The 19,966-nt window shown below is 50.8% G+C and overlaps 7 protein-coding genes across 10 annotated transcripts; 4 read left to right on the top strand and 3 right to left on the bottom strand.

Annotated features, from left to right (window-relative positions):
• Window positions 1–80: 80 nt before the first annotated feature.
• On the bottom strand, window positions 81–2,654 carry LOC131208704 (elongation factor G, mitochondrial). Its single transcript, XM_058201529.1, has 2 exons — window positions 2,499–2,654; window positions 81–2,404 (listed from the first exon to the last, which is right to left on the bottom strand). The coding sequence occupies exons 1-2, from the start codon at window positions 2,559–2,561 to the stop codon at window positions 233–235; spliced, it is 2,235 nt and encodes a 744-aa protein (XP_058057512.1). The 5' UTR covers window positions 2,562–2,654; the 3' UTR covers window positions 81–232.
• A 339-nt stretch (window positions 2,655–2,993) lies between these two features.
• On the top strand, window positions 2,994–3,957 carry LOC131208959 (thioredoxin domain-containing protein 17). The gene is made up of 3 exons (XM_058201909.1): window positions 2,994–3,303; window positions 3,472–3,550; window positions 3,640–3,957. The coding sequence occupies exons 1-3, from the start codon at window positions 3,129–3,131 to the stop codon at window positions 3,791–3,793; spliced, it is 408 nt and encodes a 135-aa protein (XP_058057892.1). The 5' UTR covers window positions 2,994–3,128; the 3' UTR covers window positions 3,794–3,957.
• On the bottom strand, window positions 3,897–6,222 carry LOC131208958 (vacuolar protein sorting-associated protein 52 homolog). Its single transcript, XM_058201908.1, has 4 exons — window positions 5,113–6,222; window positions 4,926–5,044; window positions 4,740–4,860; window positions 3,897–4,678 (listed from the first exon to the last, which is right to left on the bottom strand). The coding sequence occupies exons 1-4, from the start codon at window positions 6,220–6,222 to the stop codon at window positions 4,049–4,051; spliced, it is 1,980 nt and encodes a 659-aa protein (XP_058057891.1). The 3' UTR covers window positions 3,897–4,048.
• A 498-nt stretch (window positions 6,223–6,720) lies between these two features.
• On the top strand, window positions 6,721–11,354 carry LOC131210970 (splicing factor 3B subunit 1). Its single transcript, XM_058204302.1, has 6 exons — window positions 6,721–6,745; window positions 6,999–7,273; window positions 7,338–7,464; window positions 7,527–7,606; window positions 7,681–7,857; window positions 7,918–11,354. Exons 1-6 carry the CDS (start codon window positions 6,721–6,723, stop codon window positions 11,185–11,187), a joined length of 3,954 nt encoding a protein of 1,317 aa, XP_058060285.1. The 3' UTR covers window positions 11,188–11,354.
• Window positions 11,355–11,550: 196 nt separating this feature from the next.
• On the top strand, window positions 11,551–13,713 carry LOC131207944 (tRNA (guanine(26)-N(2))-dimethyltransferase). The gene is made up of 5 exons (XM_058200580.1): window positions 11,551–11,560; window positions 11,623–11,882; window positions 11,952–12,139; window positions 12,200–13,279; window positions 13,349–13,713. The coding sequence occupies exons 1-5, from the start codon at window positions 11,551–11,553 to the stop codon at window positions 13,533–13,535; spliced, it is 1,725 nt and encodes a 574-aa protein (XP_058056563.1). The 3' UTR covers window positions 13,536–13,713.
• Window positions 13,714–13,804: 91 nt separating this feature from the next.
• Window positions 13,805–14,405, top strand: LOC131210971 (cilia- and flagella-associated protein 276). The gene is made up of 2 exons (XM_058204303.1): window positions 13,805–14,022; window positions 14,093–14,405. The coding sequence occupies exons 1-2, from the start codon at window positions 13,805–13,807 to the stop codon at window positions 14,403–14,405; spliced, it is 531 nt and encodes a 176-aa protein (XP_058060286.1).
• A 149-nt stretch (window positions 14,406–14,554) lies between these two features.
• On the bottom strand, window positions 14,555–19,633 carry LOC131210972 (serine/arginine-rich splicing factor 2). 4 transcript variants are annotated; one of them, XM_058204307.1, is made up of 6 exons: window positions 19,428–19,633; window positions 19,040–19,170; window positions 18,616–18,969; window positions 18,485–18,549; window positions 17,461–17,851; window positions 15,745–17,373 (listed from the first exon to the last, which is right to left on the bottom strand). In XM_058204307.1, the coding sequence occupies exons 1-3, from the start codon at window positions 19,479–19,481 to the stop codon at window positions 18,651–18,653; spliced, it is 504 nt and encodes a 167-aa protein (XP_058060290.1). In that variant the 5' UTR covers window positions 19,482–19,633; the 3' UTR covers window positions 15,745–17,373; window positions 17,461–17,851; window positions 18,485–18,549; window positions 18,616–18,650. The 4 variants fall into 4 exon arrangements, with proteins under 4 accessions (XP_058060287.1, XP_058060289.1, XP_058060290.1 ...); XM_058204304.1 differs by lacking the exons at window positions 15,745–17,373; window positions 17,461–17,851 and adding an exon at window positions 14,555–15,711; XM_058204306.1 differs by lacking the exons at window positions 15,745–17,373; window positions 17,461–17,851 and adding an exon at window positions 14,555–15,725.
• Between the last annotated feature and the right edge of the window lie 333 nt (window positions 19,634–19,966).

Here is a 19,966-nt window from a genome sequence, read left to right on the forward strand (position 1 = left end):
CCCCGCGGCCCCGTGGGCGATGCAAGGCTAATTAAATGAAATAAATACGGTACCCAGACCCAGTTAAACCTTAATTTGGATCTTCAAAGCACGGTTGCGTTTGGTTTATTCGATACACGGCACGTGTGTAGTTCCAGCCTCTTACAACATATCCTTAAATAGTAAACATAAAGTTACGCAACAGAAGTATGTACAAAACGCAGTACTTGGTTCACGGAGGGTCTGTCCCCGGTTAGTTTTTCTTTTTCTGCTTCTTATCGACGACCACTCCCTGCGCCACCTGGAACTCGTGCACCAGTTTCTCCTGCACTTCCGGCAGGCAGGGCGAGTAGCGGCTGTACTCCATGCTGAACTCGCCCTTTCCCTGCGTGCTCGATCGCAGCTCGCCCACGTACCCGAACATATCGTTCAGCGGCACCTCGGCGTACACCGTAAACCAGCCCTCGGCTCCCTCGGTCCCGGTGATGATACCGTGCCGCTTGTTGAGCTGGCCAATCACCGTGCCCTGGAACTCTTCCGGTGCCGTGACCTCCACCATCATGATCGGTTCGAGAATTTGCCAGCTTCCGTTCTCGAACACACTCTTTACTGCGCTCTGCGCCGCCAGCATGAACGCCAACTCGCTCGAGTCCACGATGTGATGGGCACCGTCCTGCAGCCGGAACTTGATGCCGGAAAGCCTGTGCCCCGACAGCAGGCCCCGTTCGGCCATCTGCCGGAAGCCCTTCTCGATGCCGGGGATGAACTGTTTCGGTACGTTCGTGCCGATCGTTTCGTCGGTGAACTCGATGGTCGTATTCTGGGACGGTGGCATTGGCTCCAGGATACCGATAACCCGCGCAAACTGTCCCTGGCCGCCCGACTGCTTCTTGTGCAGATAGTCAAACTCGCACGGTGCGACCAGCGTTTCCCTGAAGGCCACCTTTGGCTTACCGAGCGTCACCGGACAGTTGTACTCACGCTCCATCCGTTGGGCGTAGATTTCCAGATGCAACTCGCCCATTCCCGACACGAGCGTCTCCTTGACGTCCGCATCGTACTCGAAGTGGAACGTGGGATCCTCTTTGGTGAAGCGGGCGATCGCTTTGGCAAAGTTGTCGCGATCCTTCGAGTTGGTGGGCTTGATCGCCATCGACACGACCGGGTCGGGCACGTAGATCGATTCCATCGACAGCTCGAGGCTCGGATTGGTGACGAACGTATCGCCGGAAGCACAATCGACACCGAACAGAGCGAAAATGTCTCCGGCGTACACTTCGGTGACATCTTCCATCTGGTTCGAGTGCAAGCGCACCAGCCGAGCCAGTCGGATCTTCTTGCCCGTCCGAGTGTTGAAGATGTTATCGCCCTTGCGCAGAACGCCCTGATAGCAGCGTAGGTACGTCAGTTGACCGAAACGTCCCGCCTCCAGCTTGAAGGCTAGGCCCACGAACGGATCTTTACCATCGCGGGCAGGATTCAGCACCACCTTCTGCGGTTCCTTGTCGCGCTTCTCGATCAGCGCAATGTTTTCCACCTCACCGGGGTGTGGCAAATAGTCGAGGACGGCATTGAGCAAGGGCTGCACACCCTTGTTCTTCAAGGCCGTCCCAACGAGCACCGGGGTGAAGGTACGTTTCAGAGTGGCCCTCCGTATCGCTCCCATTACATCCTGCTCGGTGGGCACTTTCTCCTCCAGGAACAGTTCGCCCAACCCTTCGTCCACGTTCGATAGGTGCTCGATAAGCTCCTGCCGTCGTTCGGTGCTTTCCGCTCGCATATCGGCCGGAATTTCATCCTCTCGCACCGTCAACCCAAACGGTTCCTCGAAGTAGAGCGCCTTCTGTTTCACCAAATCGATCACACCCTTACAGTGGCTCTCGACACCGATCGGTAGCTGAACGAAGGCCGCGTTATGGTTCAGCTTGGAGCGCATCTGTCCCAGCACCCGGTACGGATTTGCACCGGCCCGGTCGAGCTTATTGATGAAGCCCAAACATGGCACATTGTAGCGCTTCATCTGTCGATTCACGGTGAGCGTTTGGCTCTGGACGCCACCGACACTGCACAGCACCAGAATGGCTCCGTCCAGGACACGCAGGGCGCGTTCTACTTCCACCGTAAAATCCACATGCCCCGGTGTGTCGATGATGTTGATGTTGTGATCCTTCCAGATCGTGTAGGTAGCCGCCGACTGGATCGTAATGCCGCGCTGGCGCTCCAGCTCCATCGAGTCCATCGTGGCACCCACATTGTCCTTACCCTTGACCTCGTGCATCTGCTTGATGCGCCCGGTGTAGAACAGGATGCGCTCGGTCAGGGTCGTCTTGCCGCTGTCGATGTGCGCCGAAATGCCAATGTTACGGATCTTCTCCAGCGGTTTGTGTTCCGCCAACTGGGATGGGCTTGAGAACGATCGTGCATTCTACCATTGAGTGGAGGAAATAAGTAAGCCATGAACATTATATAATCTCGCAGCCGAACACCGGTTCGACGGTTCCAGTCCGTCGTGATCCTACCTCCAGGAATGTCTTGGCGGCGGCCAGCGAACAACGCGAGCGTAACAAAGCACTGATGGTCATCGTGTGTGCAGACGTCGGACCGTAGGAACAATCGAAAACTGCACTCGATTTACGCAATCCGCGTTGCCGGCTGACGACAAAGGCAGCAGCAAGACCCTCGGAACAAAAAAAACATGCCCTTCGAAAGGGGAGGAAAACATACCTTTTGACAGCGATCATGTGCGGTTTGCATGGGTTTAATCTCCTAGGTTGAGTACTTTATCAAGGATATGCTTTGCTTCGAATCTGCAATCTCTGGGATTGTTCGCCTCACACGTTTCGTGAAATAAACAACCTCATTACTTCGTTCAATTTAAATTTAACATGAGTTTACGTAAAGTCCAGCAATGTCGGTTCAATTAGTGTTCAAAAACGCAGCTCACGCAGTTGCTGACACCGTAAAGGTTAAAACCCTCTTTCCCCGGTGAGTCAGTCAAAGCGCAAGTCCGCGGATTGTCAGTTCTCGGCGAGATATAAAAACAACCCACCGTTCGCTACTATCCGAAAGTGTCGAAGTGTCGCTAGCAACGGACGCAGGATTGCACAACCTAAATACCGGGTCTCGATCCCTCACACGCGATCTATTGAATGCGCACATCGATCGCCCGTCTCGCAAGAATGGTAGTGAAACATCACGTCACGGGGTACGAGGAGTTCACGAAGCTGGCCGAGAGCCTGGAAAGCAGCGGGGAACCGGTTCACGTGCTGTTCACCGGTAACAAGGACGCGAACGGGGAAAGCTGGTGTCCGTACTGTGTGCAGGGTGAGTAGACGGGAACTTTGGGCAGGATGCTCCCGTGGGAGCATCGTAATTATTCACCAATCGGGCTTCAGGGAGATAAGATAGTCAATATGGATGGATGTTTCCCCACGGAGCTGCGTACGGCTAATGAGCTCTAATATTCTGTTAACCCTTCTTATCGCACTTCAGCTGCACCAGTTGTCGCTAAAGCCCTGGAGACGGCGCCGGAAAAGAGCCACTTCATTACGGTGGAAATCGAACGCCCATTGTGAGTATAGTGAAGGCGATAAACGAAAACAATAAATGTGCTTCGTAATGGTGATGTCATGAATTGCCCCCTCGTACTCTTCAACGCAGCTGGAAGGATCAGAACTGTCCATATCGCAAGGATCCACGAACGCACTTGGTGTTCCTTCCCACCCTTCTCCGGTGGCGATCACCGCAACGGCTAGATGGTTCCCAGTGTGCCAATGCCGATCTGGTGGAGATGCTACTTACAGACGAAGACTAAATGGAATCCCAACTACGTCGGCTCCCTCGTGCGGTAATTTGGATTCCCGTTCGGAAAGATCATGCAATGTAACGTGCCACCCTTAAGGGAATCGAGCGTTTGAACCGAAAGTTTATATGTATGTCTTTTTCCACTTTATGCAAATAAATAAGCACATGAAGTACGTACCCAAGTGACTGTCGAGAATGCTTGAGAATATTTCGAATCCTAAACCAGAGTCTACTCCCTACTGCCCTACCTTTACCTAACCGCTACTTAATAATTACTCTTATACTTTTTGATTTCGATCATTATCACGTGAATATTGACCAGCTGGGCGCGCGCATTCGGTGTAAGCAGCTTGTAAAACTTGTGGTAATACTGCACTAGCTGGGCCAACGCCAGTTGCAATAACTGTGAGCCAGTGACGAGTGATGGAAACGATAGGAACACTTCCCGGTTCAGCTCTTCGAGCGATTTCTTCCAGTTCGCCGAGAAATTGGCCACCAACTGCAACGCGCGGCGCTCGTGGCGCTTCAATTCCTCCGTTTGCTCCTTGTCGCGCATCTGCTCGCAGTCCTTCACGTACTGTACGATACCGCCCAGATGGGGGGCCAAGATTTCCTCCACATACTCGGCGCTGCGCGTGCTGAGCAGCTCCCGGAACGCTTCCGCTTCCTTCGAGTTGTCGCGGGTCCGTTCCATCAACACTCCCAACACCAGATCGTAGTTGTTGATCAGATAGATCAGTTGCTCTTTGCGCGATGTGAAAATGGCAGCCATGCGCAGCATAAAACACTTCACTTCCTCCTGCAGTTCCAGGAGCAGGTGACTTACCAGTTCGTTGGGAAAGTTTTCCGAGATTCCAACGATGGCCGCTGAGAATTCAGCATAGCGACGCGTTATCTGTCAGAGAAGACGGAAGGTAACCATACATGCTTAACATGAATTTGTGAAGCCAGCTTACATAGTGTGGTCCCGTTTCTTTGGGAAACTTGGTCGGATCGCAGTCTAGAATGCTCTGGATGTTCATGCGAAAAACCTGCTCGAACCGTGGCCATATAACGGCCTGTAGGTTGTCCCAATATCTAAAAGCGAAAAGGTGAGAAACTTGTGCCGAATATAGCAGAGTGGCAGAATGGGGCATATTTACCTATCTAATGCCGGAACGCATCGTTTGTGGCACATTAGTTGATAGCGCAGGCACAGTTGAATGCAGAGAAAGAGCGCGATCGTGTCGTAGCAATCTTGCACGAATACTTCCAAGTTTTTCTGCGGATAGAACACCATTCGTAAGGAGATGGAAGCGTTGAACACAAACCACCACTGGCGGCACTTACAATCAACAGTGCCGTCGTTTTCCCCATGATCTGATTGAACAGATCCTGAGCCTGCTGTCCGCGAAGGACGAAAAACTCCGTCACAAACAGATACTCGCGGCAAGCATTGTCGACCAGCGCGTACTGCTCCGACCGGAATAACGCTTCGTACGCGTAGCGTGACTTTTGCTGCGCGTGTGGCACAATGATCGGTGCCTCCAGCTGCTGGTTAAGTACCTCTCCGCGATCGCCGATCGAAAAGACCGTGCTCTTGTTTTTCAGCGAGCTCGTCTTGGAGAAAATGCTCTTCGGCGCCGAATCGTCCAATCCCATCAGATCGTCCTTCGAGACAGCTTCTTCGAACTTTAAGGCCGCCAACCGGGTGGAATAGCTCTTGAAGTAACTGTAGTAAATTTTTCCCATTGTATCGACGTACTCGTTGCAGATTTCTTGTGCCACCGCCCGTTCGTTCGAGAGAATAAACTCGAAGAAGAACTTGTACTTGAGCATCGCGTTCTGCGGGATCTGATAGTTGGCCATCGGTTTGCGGAACTTGAAGATCTGCTCCATCAGATAGAGGCGCAGCTTGCTCATCGCCTTTACCTTTAGTTTCTGCAACACATCGTTCACGTCTTGAGAGGATTTCGATTCGCGAAAGTTTAGCTCCTTCATCAGATTCAGCTTGTGGTTAAGTTCGTTCAGGTGGGTCATGAATTCCTTTTCCGTGACCGGTGTCTCCATGATGCACGCAATCATCTCCTCCGGCACCGCCATATCTTCGACGAATTGTGAGATTTGAGCACGAATTGACTGCCGGTTAGTCAGCTGGACCGACATGGAGACAGACTTTTTCTGCAGAGACGTAATCTCGGTGCTGATGTTGTTCAGTGCGTCCTGAATGTCCATCAGCATCGACTCCATGCGCTCCAGGATGCTCGAGGTGTTGCCGATCTGGTTGTGCAGACTGGCAATGTTCTGGCTCTCCTTGATGTAATCATCGATCGAGCGATTTTCGACCTCCTTAAACTCCTTCTCGATCTGAGCCGCGTACTGGCGCAGATCGGTTCCGGTTTTCAGTATCTCCTGCACTTCGTCGTCTTCTATGTGTTCGCCAACCAGAGCATCTGCCATGCTTTCGAACACCCTACGATAGCGCGAAAAAACGAAAATTGCACAGAAAATATGTTATCACGGAGCCCAAAAATTCTATGCTAAAAATTGCCTATGTGTCAAACCTGTGTTTTGGGGAAAAAGGGGAATTTCCGTTGTAAACAAAACAGGGTGATTGAAAAAAGGCCGTTAATAGGTTAAAACAAAACTAAGTGCAATCATAAATAATTCACATACGGATCCTCAAATCTTAAATATTCGATCATCAAAGTACATTTTTTGAGGCATTTTGCGTGAAGTCGATCTTTAACAAATCGTAACATTTTCAATCGTGCAACATCCTGCAATTCAACGATGCAGCCCATTGTTTCAACGGCTGCGTTCGGTTCGCTGGGCTGCGTGCTATGGATTTTCTGTTCGCGTCGAATGTCAAAGTTGAGATTTTTGTTCGTCGCTGTCAAAGTTGAGGGAAAATATACAGAACCACAAATCCAGCTTTTCGCAACTTTCCAGCAAATTATGGATATTCCCAAGACTCACGAAGGTAAGTTTTGAAGCAAACTATTTGCAATCGATTCAGCACACCAAGCTGTGGATTCGTGCACCAAAGTTTCGAGTGATACGGCATCGCAACTATCGGAAAAACACGGCGTCTCCCAATGTTTGGTGCTGCCGTGCAGCCATATTACCTTTGGCTTTGGCTGGCACCTGCGGCCGGAAGATTTGGTGCCCTTTTCGGTCTACCCGTACAATTGTGCTAATTTACTGCTTCGTTCCGCGCCGTACGCTCATTTCAGATCTTGAGGCCCAAATACTTGAGATACAATCGAAGAAGAAAGAGATCAACGCGGAAGCGGCCAAAGATAAGGGGGTGGGACTGCTCGAGAGTGGCTATTATGATAGCGAGCTGTACGACGATGCCAATCAGAACAGCAAATACGAGGGCTACGTAACGTCGATCGCACCGAACGATGATATCGACGATGAGGAGGACGATGGTCTCCCGATCGGGCGTAACACCCGGCACATGGGCTACACGGCACCGGCTGCCCTGCTCAATGAAGTCGTTCAGGTATGCGGATGGTTTTGTGCGTAGTAAAGTGATACGGAAAACTTTACCTTGTGTTCTATTTCAGTCCGAGAAGGATTACGATCCGTTTGCCGAACGCCGGAGGCCCACGGTGGCCGAGAAGGAGGATGAGTACCGACAAAAACGTCGCCGACTGGTCATATCACCCGAAAGAGTGGATCCGTTTGCAGATGGTAAGACCTTCATGGAGCCTGGGTCGGGACTATATTGAATACATTTCATTGCTCTTCTTTAGGTGGCAAAACACCGGACGTTGGCTCTCGAATGTACACGGAAATCCGTCGCGAACAGATGCTTCAGGGAGAAGAAGCAGAGGTGAGAAATGGACATTAGTTTACCATATCGTTAGATGTTTACCAAGTGGTATTTGTTTCCGATTTAATCTACAGTTGCGCAAGAAAATTCAGGAGCAAGCCAAAGACGGTTCACTTAAAATATCATCCAACGGAACGGCGAACAACAAAGTGGAGCCGAAAAAGCGCGGCCGCTGGGACCAGTCGGTAGAGGAACAGTTTGTTCCACCGAAAAAGTTGGCCGTACCGGCCACACCGACCTGGGATGCGGAGGTAAGTTAGCGTAGCTGGGTGTTTGGCTCAGAGTCATCTTCATCAATTTGTTTTGCGCAGAAAACACCCGCAGACCACCGTTGGGATGAGACGCCGGGTCACAAGGGAAGTGAAACACCGGGCGCTACGCCGAACGTTCGAATCTGGGACGCCACACCGGCACATGCCGGAGGAACGGCCACGACACCGGGCCGTGAGACGCCGGCTGAAAAATCCACTCGCCGCAATCGTTGGGACGAAACACCGAAAACGGAACGTGAAACACCGGGTCACTCGTGGGCCGAGACACCGCGCGCGGACAGGGCCACAAGTGATAGCATGCTTGAGGGAACGACGCCAGCTTCGAAGCGCCGCTCACGTTGGGACGAAACACCCTCGAATGCCACACCGTCCGCAATGACACCTTCGCTGGCAATGACGCCGACACTGCACGGCGCGACCCCGAGCGGAAATGCAACGCCGCTCCTAACACCGGGCGGTACAACGCCGGTGGGAGTGAAAGCGATGGCAATGGCCACGCCAACACCTGGCCATCTCGCTTCGATGACGCCCGAGCAACTGCAGGCGTACCGATGGGAGAAGGAGATCGACGAACGCAATCGGCCGTTTACCGATGAAGAGTTGGACGTAATGTTTCCTCCGGGCTACAAGGTGCTGCCCCCACCGGCCGGTTACATTCCCATCCGCACCCCAGCACGCAAACTGACGGCCACCCCAACCCCGATGGCAGGCACACCGGCCGGATTCTTTATGCAAACCGAAGACAAATCGGCCAAGTTTGTCGACAACCAACCGAAGGGTAATCTGCCGTTCATGAAACCGGAGGATGCGCAGTACTTTGACAAGCTGTTGGTCGAGGTGGACGAGGAGTCGCTTAGTCCGGAGGAGCAGAAGGAGCGCAAAATCATGAAACTGTTGCTGAAGATCAAAAACGGAACGCCACCGATGCGTAAAGCCGCGCTTAGACAGATCACGGATAAGGCGCGCGAGTTCGGTGCCGGAGCACTGTTTAACCAGATTTTGCCACTGCTCATGAGTCCCACGCTCGAGGATCAGGAGCGTCACCTGCTGGTCAAGGTGATCGATCGTATTCTCTACAAGCTGGATGATCTCGTTCGACCGTACGTGCACAAAATTCTCGTCGTGATCGAGCCTCTGCTGATCGACGAGGATTACTATGCGCGCGTCGAGGGTCGAGAAATTATCTCCAACCTCGCTAAGGCGGCCGGCCTCGCCACGATGATCTCCACGATGCGACCCGACATTGACAACATCGATGAGTACGTGCGTAACACAACGGCCCGTGCCTTCGCCGTGGTCGCTTCGGCGCTCGGCATTCCCTCGCTACTGCCCTTCCTGAAGGCGGTATGCAAGAGTAAAAAATCATGGCAAGCGCGGCACACCGGCATCAAGATCGTACAGCAGATCGCCATCCTGATGGGATGTGCGATCCTGCCGCATCTAAAATCGCTCGTCGAAATCATCGAGCATGGGCTGGTGGACGAACAACAGAAAGTGCGCACGATCACTGCGTTGGCTCTGGCGGCCCTGGCCGAAGCGGCCACCCCGTACGGTATCGAGTCGTTCGATTCCGTGCTGAAACCCCTCTGGAAGGGTATCCGAACGCACCGTGGCAAGGGATTGGCCGCGTTTTTGAAAGCGATCGGTTACCTCATTCCGCTGATGGACGCCGAGTACGCCAACTACTATACGCGCGAAGTGATGTTGATCCTGATTCGCGAGTTCCAGTCGCCCGACGAAGAGATGAAGAAGATTGTGCTGAAGGTGGTAAAGCAGTGCTGTGCGACCGACGGTGTTGAGGCGCAGTACATCAAGGAGGAAATATTGCCTCACTTTTTCAAGCACTTCTGGAACCACCGGATGGCACTGGATCGACGCAACTACCGGCAGCTGGTCGATACGACTGTGGAGATTGCGAACAAGGTGGGCGCGTCCGAGATCGTGAACCGGGTTGTGGACGATCTGAAGGACGAGAATGAACAGTACCGCAAAATGGTGATGGAGACGATCGAGAAAATTATGGCCAACCTCGGTGCGGCCGACATCGATTCCCGGCTCGAGGAGCAGCTGATCGACGGCATCCTGTACGCGTTCCAGGAGCAGACGACGGAGGACGTGGTGATGCTGAATGGATTCGGAACGATCGTGAACCAGCTCAGCAAGCGTGTCAAGCCGTACCTGCCGCAGATTTGCGGTACGATTCTGTGGCGATTGAACAACAAGTCGGCCAAGGTGCGTCAACAGGCCGCCGATTTGATTTCCCGTATTGCGGTCGTTATGAAGACGTGCCAGGAGGAGAAGCTCATGGGGCATCTGGGAGTGGTGCTGTACGAGTATCTGGGCGAGGAGTACCCAGAGGTACTGGGATCGATTCTCGGTGCCCTGAAGGCGATCGTGAACGTGATCGGTATGACAAAGATGACGCCCCCGATCAAGGATCTTCTTCCTCGCCTCACACCCATCCTGAAGAATCGTCACGAGAAAGTGCAGGAAAACTGTATCGATCTCGTGGGACGTATAGCGGATCGAGGGCCGGAATATGTGTCGGCGCGCGAGTGGATGCGCATTTGTTTCGAGCTGCTCGAGCTACTGAAAGCACACAAAAAGGCCATCCGTCGAGCAACGGTCAACACGTTCGGATATATTGCGAAGGCGATCGGACCGCACGATGTGCTGGCGACGCTGCTGAACAATCTGAAGGTTCAGGAGCGCCAAAATCGCGTCTGCACGACAGTGGCGATCGCTATCGTGGCCGAAACTTGTCGACCATTCACGGTGCTTCCGGCACTGATGAACGAGTACCGGGTGCCAGAACTGAACGTACAGAATGGAGTGCTGAAGTCGCTGTCGTTCCTGTTCGAGTACATCGGGGAAATGGGCAAAGACTACATCTATGCCGTGTGCCCGCTACTAGAGGACGCCCTGATGGATCGCGACCTGGTTCACCGACAAACGGCCTGTGCCGCCATCAAACACATGGCACTGGGTGTGTACGGTTTTGGGTGCGAGGACGCTCTGATCCATCTGCTGAACTACGTGTGGCCGAACATCTTCGAAACTTCGCCCCATCTCGTGCAGGCATTCATGGATGCGGTCGAGGGATTACGGGTGGCACTGGGGCCGATCAAGATTCTACAGTACACGCTTCAAGGACTGTTCCATCCGGCGCGCAAGGTGCGTGATGTTTACTGGAAGATCTACAACTCGCTGTACATTGGAGCGCAGGATGCGCTGATCGTGGGCTATCCGCGCATCACGAACGATCCGAAAAATCAGTACATCCGCTACGAGCTAGAGTACAGTTTGTAAATGGTCCCCGGTGCCGCAATTGAAACACTTGCCCTTTTCCTTTCGTCGCGTTCGAAATTCACTTGCGTTTATGTCATCAATAGACACACCGCCTAGACTCCCACACAGACTACACTATATTAAGGTAAAACGTAAAATGGATTGAATTATCAACCTGGAGAGCGGCAAACAGCCGGTCACGATAACTAAGTAATAAACTATCGTAACTCATTCTAATCGCAATTTTATTGTGTTCTATCAAGAAACGGTTCAGGCACGAGAAGATGCAGCAATAAACGATGGAAAATTGTTGACCAAATACCGAACCCAAATTCAAAATCAAATGCGAAGAAAGTCAGCCAAGCTGTCACTTTTGCTGTCAATATGCGACAACGCATGTAAACACGTGCGATTTTGTTTACTACACCGCAACGTTCTAACTAACGAACCACTCAGCATCTAATTTCGAAAACACGATGGTGGACGGCGGAACAACGGCCAGTGCCTCGATGAAGACAATCCGCGAAGGAAGTGCCGAAATACTGGTGGCCGAACATGTCTTCTACAATCCGGTGCAGGAGTTTAACCGCGATCTAAGCATCTGCGTGCTGAACACTTTCTCGCGGATCTACCAGCGAGAGAAGCTACAAGAACAACAGCGAAATGGTGAGCCCAACAGAACGGTGGTGCCCCTTGAAGCTGGTGTTAAATACGAAGTAAGAACATTAGTATAAACGAATCGAGACAAATGACGATTATAACGACGAATTAACGCACTTTTCTAGAGCGGTTTGCGCATCCTCGAAGCTCTTTCAGCGACGGGACTTCGGAGCATACGCTACGCAAAAGAGGTGCGTGGCGTGCGAGAAGTGATTGCAAACGATTTATCGAAATCCGCTGTTGAGTCGATCGAGCAGAACGTGAAACACAACGGACTGGAGAACCTTATCACTCCCAGCTTCAACGATGCAATGTAAAAAACTTAAGCCTTAAGCCAATGGTTCTTCTTGTATCATGATTCCAATATTTGCAGGACGCTCATGTACATGTCAACGAAACCGGATCAACGTTTCACGGCAATCGATCTGGATCCGTACGGCCACCCAAGCCGGTTCCTCGACGGGGCCGTCCAGAGCGTTGAGGACGGTGGGTTGTTGTTAATCACAGCCACGGACATGGCCGTTCTGGCCGGCAACACGCCAGAAGCATGCTACGTCAAGTACGGTTCGGTGCCACTGAAAACCAAAGCGTGCCACGAAATGGCACTGCGCATTTTGCTGCGATGCCTCGAAACGACCGCCACCCGATATGGGCGTTACATTCGACCGCTGTTGTGTATTTCGGCCGACTTCTACATCCGGGTGTTTGTTCGCATCTACACCGGACAGTACGCGTGCAAGAAGAGCAGCAGCAAACAAGCGATGGTGTTCCAGTGTACGGGTTGCGAGTCGTTTACGCTGCAACCACTGGGTGTGCTCAAACCGAACCCTACCGAAACCAACCCCAAGCAGATCAAGTTTGGCCTACCGACTGGACCATTTATCGGGAGCCGCTGCGAGCATTGTAACCATCAGCACCATATGGGTGGCCCGATATGGTCGGCTCCGTTGCACGATGATGAGTTCCTCGCAGAGTTGGCGCATACAGTCGAAGAAGAGGAAGCAACGCATCTAACGACGATACGGCGCATCTGCGGCACGCTGGCGGTGATACGCGAAGAGCTACCGGACGTTCCCCTTTACTACACGTTGGATCGCCTCTGTGGCATTTTAAAGCTGGAATCGATTTCGATGTTAAAGTTCCGTTCGGCACTCCTGCACGCCGGGTACAGGGTTTCGTACTCCCATGCCAATCGCACGTCCATCAAAACGGATGCTCCGATCGGAGTGCTGTGGGATATTCTGCGCTGCTGGCACCGTGTACATCCAGTTAAGGCGGACCGCTTTCTGGAGGGTGTACCTCTGAGTGCAATTCTCGCCAAACCGCCATCTCGTGAGTACAACCTGGACGAGCTGCATCCGGAAGCGAATCCTCCTAGCCGAAAAGAATCGATGATGCGATTTCAGGAAAACCCAGCCGCCCATTGGGGCCCTGGAACCAGGGCAACACTTATGTAAGTTGGTGGTCGTTAACAATTTTTGACCAATCTTATCAATACTTCTCCCTTTCCATTTTCCCGCAGGATTAGCGAAGGTAAAATGTTGAAAAGTGTTCAAAATCAGAACAAGCGAAAGCAAAAACGAACGCAGACAAAGGCCGCATTGGCCGTGCTAAACGATGTCAAGGTTCCGGCTGGCACATCGCCAGAACGGAAAATAGCCAGGACAGGCGGAACCGAGGGTGGCAGTCCTTCGCAGGTAGAAGCTTGAAGCAACACGTTGTACCGGTTGCGTGAGTCGTTATGGAAATTCTGGGTCGATTCGGGGGCCGCGGTTTCTATGGCGGGAAAAGAAAAATCGATTAAACGTGAGCAAGCTGTAGTTGAATCACATCGAAGTAGCCTGTGAACTATCGTCAAGAGATGCACTTTACGTGAAGTGCTAAGGAAGGAACAAATTTTATTTCGATAAATAAATTGTTGAAACTAAAACTACGATTTGCAACTTTTTTTAAAATTGTGAACCAATTACGAGGCACGATGGTACTGAAGCAACCGGAAACGCCGATCAAGCGCGAACGAAATGAGGATCACTTGCCGTGTATCGATGGTGAAGGATGCTACCGAAAGCCTCTTCCGGTGCCACCACCGACACAGCCATCAAAGCGCTGGTCAGACGCACTTCCACCAAACGAACGGGTTTTTTACCACCAAACGCTTAGTTCTGCACGTCGAGCGGCGCACTTTTCAAACTATGGGTAATATTGGGATCAGTAGCGGCGACAGCGATTATGGCCGCCCCTTAACAGTGTTTTGATTGAATTTCAGAAACATTCCACTGGACTCGCTGGACATTAATTTGGCGGCCCAGTACAACCATTCCGATGACTTATTTCTGGGTAAGAATGATGTGGTGCTACAGGAAGAAACGCTTGGCAATCGAACGTTTCGCAGGTTGCGAAACACACGCGATTTAAGCCCGGAAAAAATCATTCGCTTGAAACATCCACTGCTCGTAGGGGGTTTACGCGAGAAAGTCTCGCCCAACAGCGTGAAACTGATGAACACTGGGCCGCATACGCCGCTAACAAATCCTGGCTACTCGCGCCAAACGGGAGATGGCAATTTCTTTAACTATTAATCTATTACAAACGGAAAAAACATGTCAGTGGAACGCCCAAGGAAATTATTGTTAATATATGAATCTTTAAAGATTGGGTGGATTTCTCTCGGAGCACTCCGGTTTCTTTCGGTCCGGTTTCAAAAATAAATTGTTTGGTTGCACAAGAGTGATCGCGTCAGCTTTTGTTTTTATTCAAACGATCGTCGCGCACGGATTTTCAAATATTTTGTCGAAAGATCGCACCGCAGTATCCAGCACCACACCACTCCGAAGGCAGGCAGAGAAGTGGTTTAAACGAAAACGGAAACACTCAAACACACTTGTTGCAGAAAGTAACGGAGAATTAGATGCTTAATATAAAGACCATTTATCCTGTTATTGTTTTCGCGTGTCTGTTGATTGGTTAGTGTCCAACCTACCAAATTAACCTCTTCCCTACACTCTGCTACACAACTATCCAAAAGCCATGGTATTGCGAATTCGTTATCCTCCAACGCGAAGGGGCGTGCTCTGCTAACTGTTAGTACCGCGATCGTCACTACTTAAAATATTCCGCATTTTATCAACTAGTTGTACATGGAGAGACGTATTTGTAGTTAGTTGTTTAGAGTTCGCACCACAATGTGCAGCTCCCGCGCGTCAAGTATCAAAGCAAAACTTTATTGATTCATTTCAACTACAAATAATGTCAAAGCCTCCCGCACGCTACCTACCGTTCCCGATATCTTCTGCTTGATCAACCGACGGTGCGACCCAGCCAGGAGACACACTTACCTTCGTCCACGGTGAAGCAGGATACATTTCTGATAGCTTTTGTAACCATTGTTGTAAAGAAGGGGTCTCCCATCGGCTGCTGGGCAACACCGTCAGCAGGGGATTGATAGGTAGCAAGAGGTTTCGTCCCATCCCATCTTCGGTCTCTTTCCGTATCGATTCTATAATTCTAAGCTTTTCCACCTTCGGTATGCCTATTCCAGCCTAAACTTATTGAAATACCGACAAAAACGCCTTTGTTAAATGCGTACACATTGCGTGAAAGTGGGCAATACGCGCCTCAAGAAAAAGAATGACATGTTCGATATCGAAACTAACTTATCTTTCATTTTTACATTTAGTAATCAGCAGACAGATTACCGAAACGCTACATCGCTGAATTATGGTACTATTATTAGACGGGTTGATACCTGGGCCAGTTTCTAAAGGTGGTGTTGGTGGTGGTGTGTCCACGCTGCTTGCGGCACTCAGTATAATGGTGGCGGTATCGCGTTGCTTTGTTGATTGTGGTTTACTAACGAAGGTTTGTAAATGTTTTGCGTGGAGAAATCTGTAAATATAAAACTGCAAACCGTTGGGAATGGTTCTAGAAAAAAAAATCACGAATCGGTGCTCGATGGAGCCAGTAATGTCAGCAAACGTGGGCACATTCTCCTGGCAGTAGTGTCTCAGGAACACGAAGCATAGAATCATCGTTGCACTGAGAGCGGTACACGAACACAGGAGCATTGGAACCAGGAGAGACAAGTCGAAAAGGAGAGATGCAGTCAGCAACAAACATTACGAAGGTACGGGGCTCGCAGTTCCTGCTACAACAATCTTCCGGTTCGTGGCAAAATCGAACTGATCCTGGTGTGCTCGGACTAGGCTTTCAGGTTTCAAAACAAAGCACTCGCCAACCACGCTGGGACGCGACGTAAACGGCGCCGCACATGTGTGAATCCTTCTCGAACTCTGCGCACCGCTAAATCTGCTTGCCCCGGCACCATTCGTTAACTGCTAATTCACCAACCAGCTTCGTGTCGTGTCGTGCTAAGCGATCAGCGCTGATTACCTTAAACTACTCCAGTAACCGCCCCAGTGATCGTTTTTCAGACGCAGTTTCAGCCTGTAGACAGCTTTCTCGAGAGCATTACTACAATTTCTTGGAGCGTAGATCCTCTTTCTCTCTCTCTTCAATCCCTCCTCCTAATCCCTTATCACCTACTAACAACCACTGGCAGCAATCGCGCCATGAAGAGGTGTTACTCGATGCCAGTGCTCCTTCCTTTGTTCGAAAAACCTCAGCTGCAATCGCAGTGCATCGCGCTTCTGCTCGCGATCGGCAATCGCATACACCCCTTGTGTGGCCTCCGTACGTCTTGGCGCACTTCTTCGAACTCCTCCCAAAAATGCTTTGCTAAAACGTGAAGCGGTGGCCGCTGAATTCAAGCTACATGTGTCCTTCTCCTCGTGCGAAGCTCATGGGATAGGTGATGGTGAGTGTTTGTGATGATCAATTCTCGCTCAAGCGACTGCCGCGGCCTGCCGGACGACGACGACTGCACACTCCTCCAAACTTCTATTGGACACGGAACATTGCACGACCTTTGCAATAACGTGTCAAATGTTTTTGTTTTTTAGTTCTGTACTAAGTTACGTGCGGCGGTGGCAAATGTGTGTCTGGGTATCAGCTGTGTTCAACTTGTGACACCAATCGATATGGTGGTGTTAAGCCGGTACACAGAGAGTAATTGAAGGACAAGGAAACCAAACAACAAAAGACAATCTTTGAAAAGCATCTAAAAAGGATAACAGCTAGGGTGTGTTGTAAATGGAGAACTATAGAGAGAATTTGCAATTGCTACTCCAGCTGGAAGAAAAGAAGAAAGAGAAGAAAAACACACAAACTGCCAAATGTCGTCGCCACCGACGAAACCGGACACATGGGATCAACTGCAACCACCGCTCGCCTTGCCTCGCCTCGCCCATTCTGTATCTTCCTCTCAGCCTTCGTTCAATCTCCCTCAGCCGACAGTCAGCATCTCCCAGACAGCAAACACACATACATAGAGTCAGCAGATGACAGTCGCGGTCAGCAGTAGCAGCTGCAACGTTACCAGCAACATTCGATCGCAGCAGAAACAGCAGCAGCAGCATAGCATGGTTGTAAACAAAATGTCGCTGCTGCCAAAGCTGGGCATCGGGATGATCATCGTCACCGCATTGCTCCCTGGAAGAAGCTGCGTTGAAAGCCGTGACGCGACCGCTTCTCCGCTCCTGAGGTTGCTTTCGTTGAAAACAAAATCACCATCCCTACCTCTCGCTTCCACCGGAACCCCGCGCGGCCAGGCACGCATGCATGCAAGTGGTGCAAGTCGATCGGACACCGGACAGGACGGACACCAACACAGCACGCGCGCGCCGCTCAATCTCCGGCTACACCTTTCCTTTTCGAACATGAACGAAATGAAACATTCCGGCCGGCGAACATTCCGTCGAATGTGGCAGCATGCACAGCTCAACAACTGCCGCTCCCGGAGAGATCCGGACAGTGTCCGGTTCTTTGCGCTCTCCGTTCGCCTTCCTCCCGCTTACGGGTTGCGCAGCGAACGTGAAGCAGCTCGCTAGGAAAACGGCGTATTAGGGGATCAGTAGCCGGATGGGCAAATCTGCAGGCAGCAGGACAGCGCACAGCAACCGCATTTGCCCTATATGTGAATATGAGATGGATACTCGTTTAGTACAAACGACCACACACGGGAACGGGTGCTCAAGTGTTGCAGATGTTTGTTGTTCGCAGTGTCAATACAAGTCAATTCCGGATCATATGACCGTGCGGCGATGGTAAAACAGAATTAACAACATATCTCACGGCAATTCATGTAACACAACAAAGCGTGTTAGTAAATGAAATCTTTCGCACGGTCGAACGGAAAATAATGAAATAACGAAAACAAACAGAAAATAACAGAAGCACATACAGAATCTGTTAAGATTTTATCATATGGCGCAGTGGCGCACCAGTCTCTGCCATCCGCAGCGATTCTGGATAGTACACACGAGGCTGTGCTTTTCTCGAATCATCTGTTTCTTGTCCTGTGCGGACAAATGTGAAGAAGGATGCGAGCGCGATGAGAGCTTGTGGTCCTTGTGGTCCAACTCGTTCTCTCAATGTGACAAAAGATTTATCTGATAGTCCTCTCAATCGTATTATGTTTGTGTTTTTTGAAGGAAAACAATTTTCGACGGAACTGCTCCAATTCCAAACAAACAATAACAGTTGATCGTGGGTCAAACACGAACTAGAAACAAAATAAGAACAAATGGTGCAGGACTGTTACCTCGAATAATCGGCGATCGCCCGTCGTCAGCATTGAAAGTGTCGGCCATTGTATAGTTCCGTCGCCTGATGAATTGAACAAAACAAAATAATCAATAACTAACTTATCTTCAACGGGTGCCACAAACTTACGCTGCACGAAATCGAATACACCGCCAATGCGAGACTTAGTAATGTCCCGTACGTTCAGCCGGGCTGCGAGAACGAGACTCCTTGCCGCGCGAGGATTTGCTACCCGAGCGCGAACGTGGTGACCGAGACTTGGAGCGTGAGTAGGTGCGACGGTGACGCTCGGCGCTGCGGGATCGCGATCGGCGACGATACCGTTCACGGGAACGACCACGTCCATTGTGCCTGTTGCCGCCACGACGCTGCGGCGAAGTCGGACGACCGTAGCGCGCCATTTGGACGCGCAGCTCCCTACCGTCCAACATGCGGCCATCCATGGCGTCTAGTGCGTCTTCGGCGTCACGCTTGTCATAGAATCTGCACCACAAGACGAAAGAGAAGTTGGTTTCAGGGCTCCATTGGATGCAAAACGGACCCTTCTACTTACCGTACGAATGCAAATCCACGGCTTTCGCGTGTATGTCTATCGCGGGGAATGTAAATATCGCCCACCTCACCGCAACGTTCGAAAACACGTCGCAGGTCGTCCGGAGTGGTGCGGTACGTCAAGTTATCGACCTGATAAAAAGGAAACAGGTTTTATTTTTGAGGGCACTTCGAAACGCCCGGCGACCGACGCCATTTTATGAATGCGGCCAGCAACTTTCTCCTTACTACGCAGTGGAGATGGACTTACAAACTACGACGATCCAAAGCGAATCCGTGCACTACTATCGAAAAATCCTAAGATAGCGAACCGAGCAACAGTTTGATCTCGGAATTTCACAGAAACGCGTCGTTTGCCGGGGCTTGCGGCAAATTTACAAAGTGCTTACCTTCAGTGAGATCATTCCATCTATTCTTGGCGGTGGCCGAGCGTAACCACTCATTTCGACGAATTATCGGTGTTTTCTACAGAAACCACTTGATAACCACAATTGTAGCACGTTTAACCACGAGTTGCAGTAAAAATTGTCACCGTAAATTCCTTTTTTCGCGATAAATTCGCGCAGCGTTCGTTCAACAACCAGTCGACGCGAATGCTAATCGGCAAGAGAGAAAAATGGCTGCCTAATGAACGATGAACGCGCTCTTCGGAAGCCTGCAAGCTGTACCCGGATTGAAGAAAATTTGTCAGTCGGCCGAAAATTCAAGCCAACCATAGTACCGAAGAGCGCTTCTGTTTCCATCGCATACCACGCTTTGTCATCCAGCCTGCTAACTTGAGCTAAGGGAATATCAGCCAACTAACAGTATCATATTAAAAACGGATAAAATCAGTTGTGATATTAATCGATTGAAAAGTGAGTTTATTAATTGAAAAAATTGCTATAAGTGTTTAGCCAAATTCCGCCGGTATCGTTCGTAAACAAAG

This window comes from Anopheles bellator, chromosome 2, assembly GCF_943735745.2.
Source record: "Anopheles bellator chromosome 2, idAnoBellAS_SP24_06.2, whole genome shotgun sequence".
Lineage (NCBI taxonomy): Eukaryota > Metazoa > Arthropoda > Insecta > Diptera > Culicidae > Anopheles > Anopheles bellator.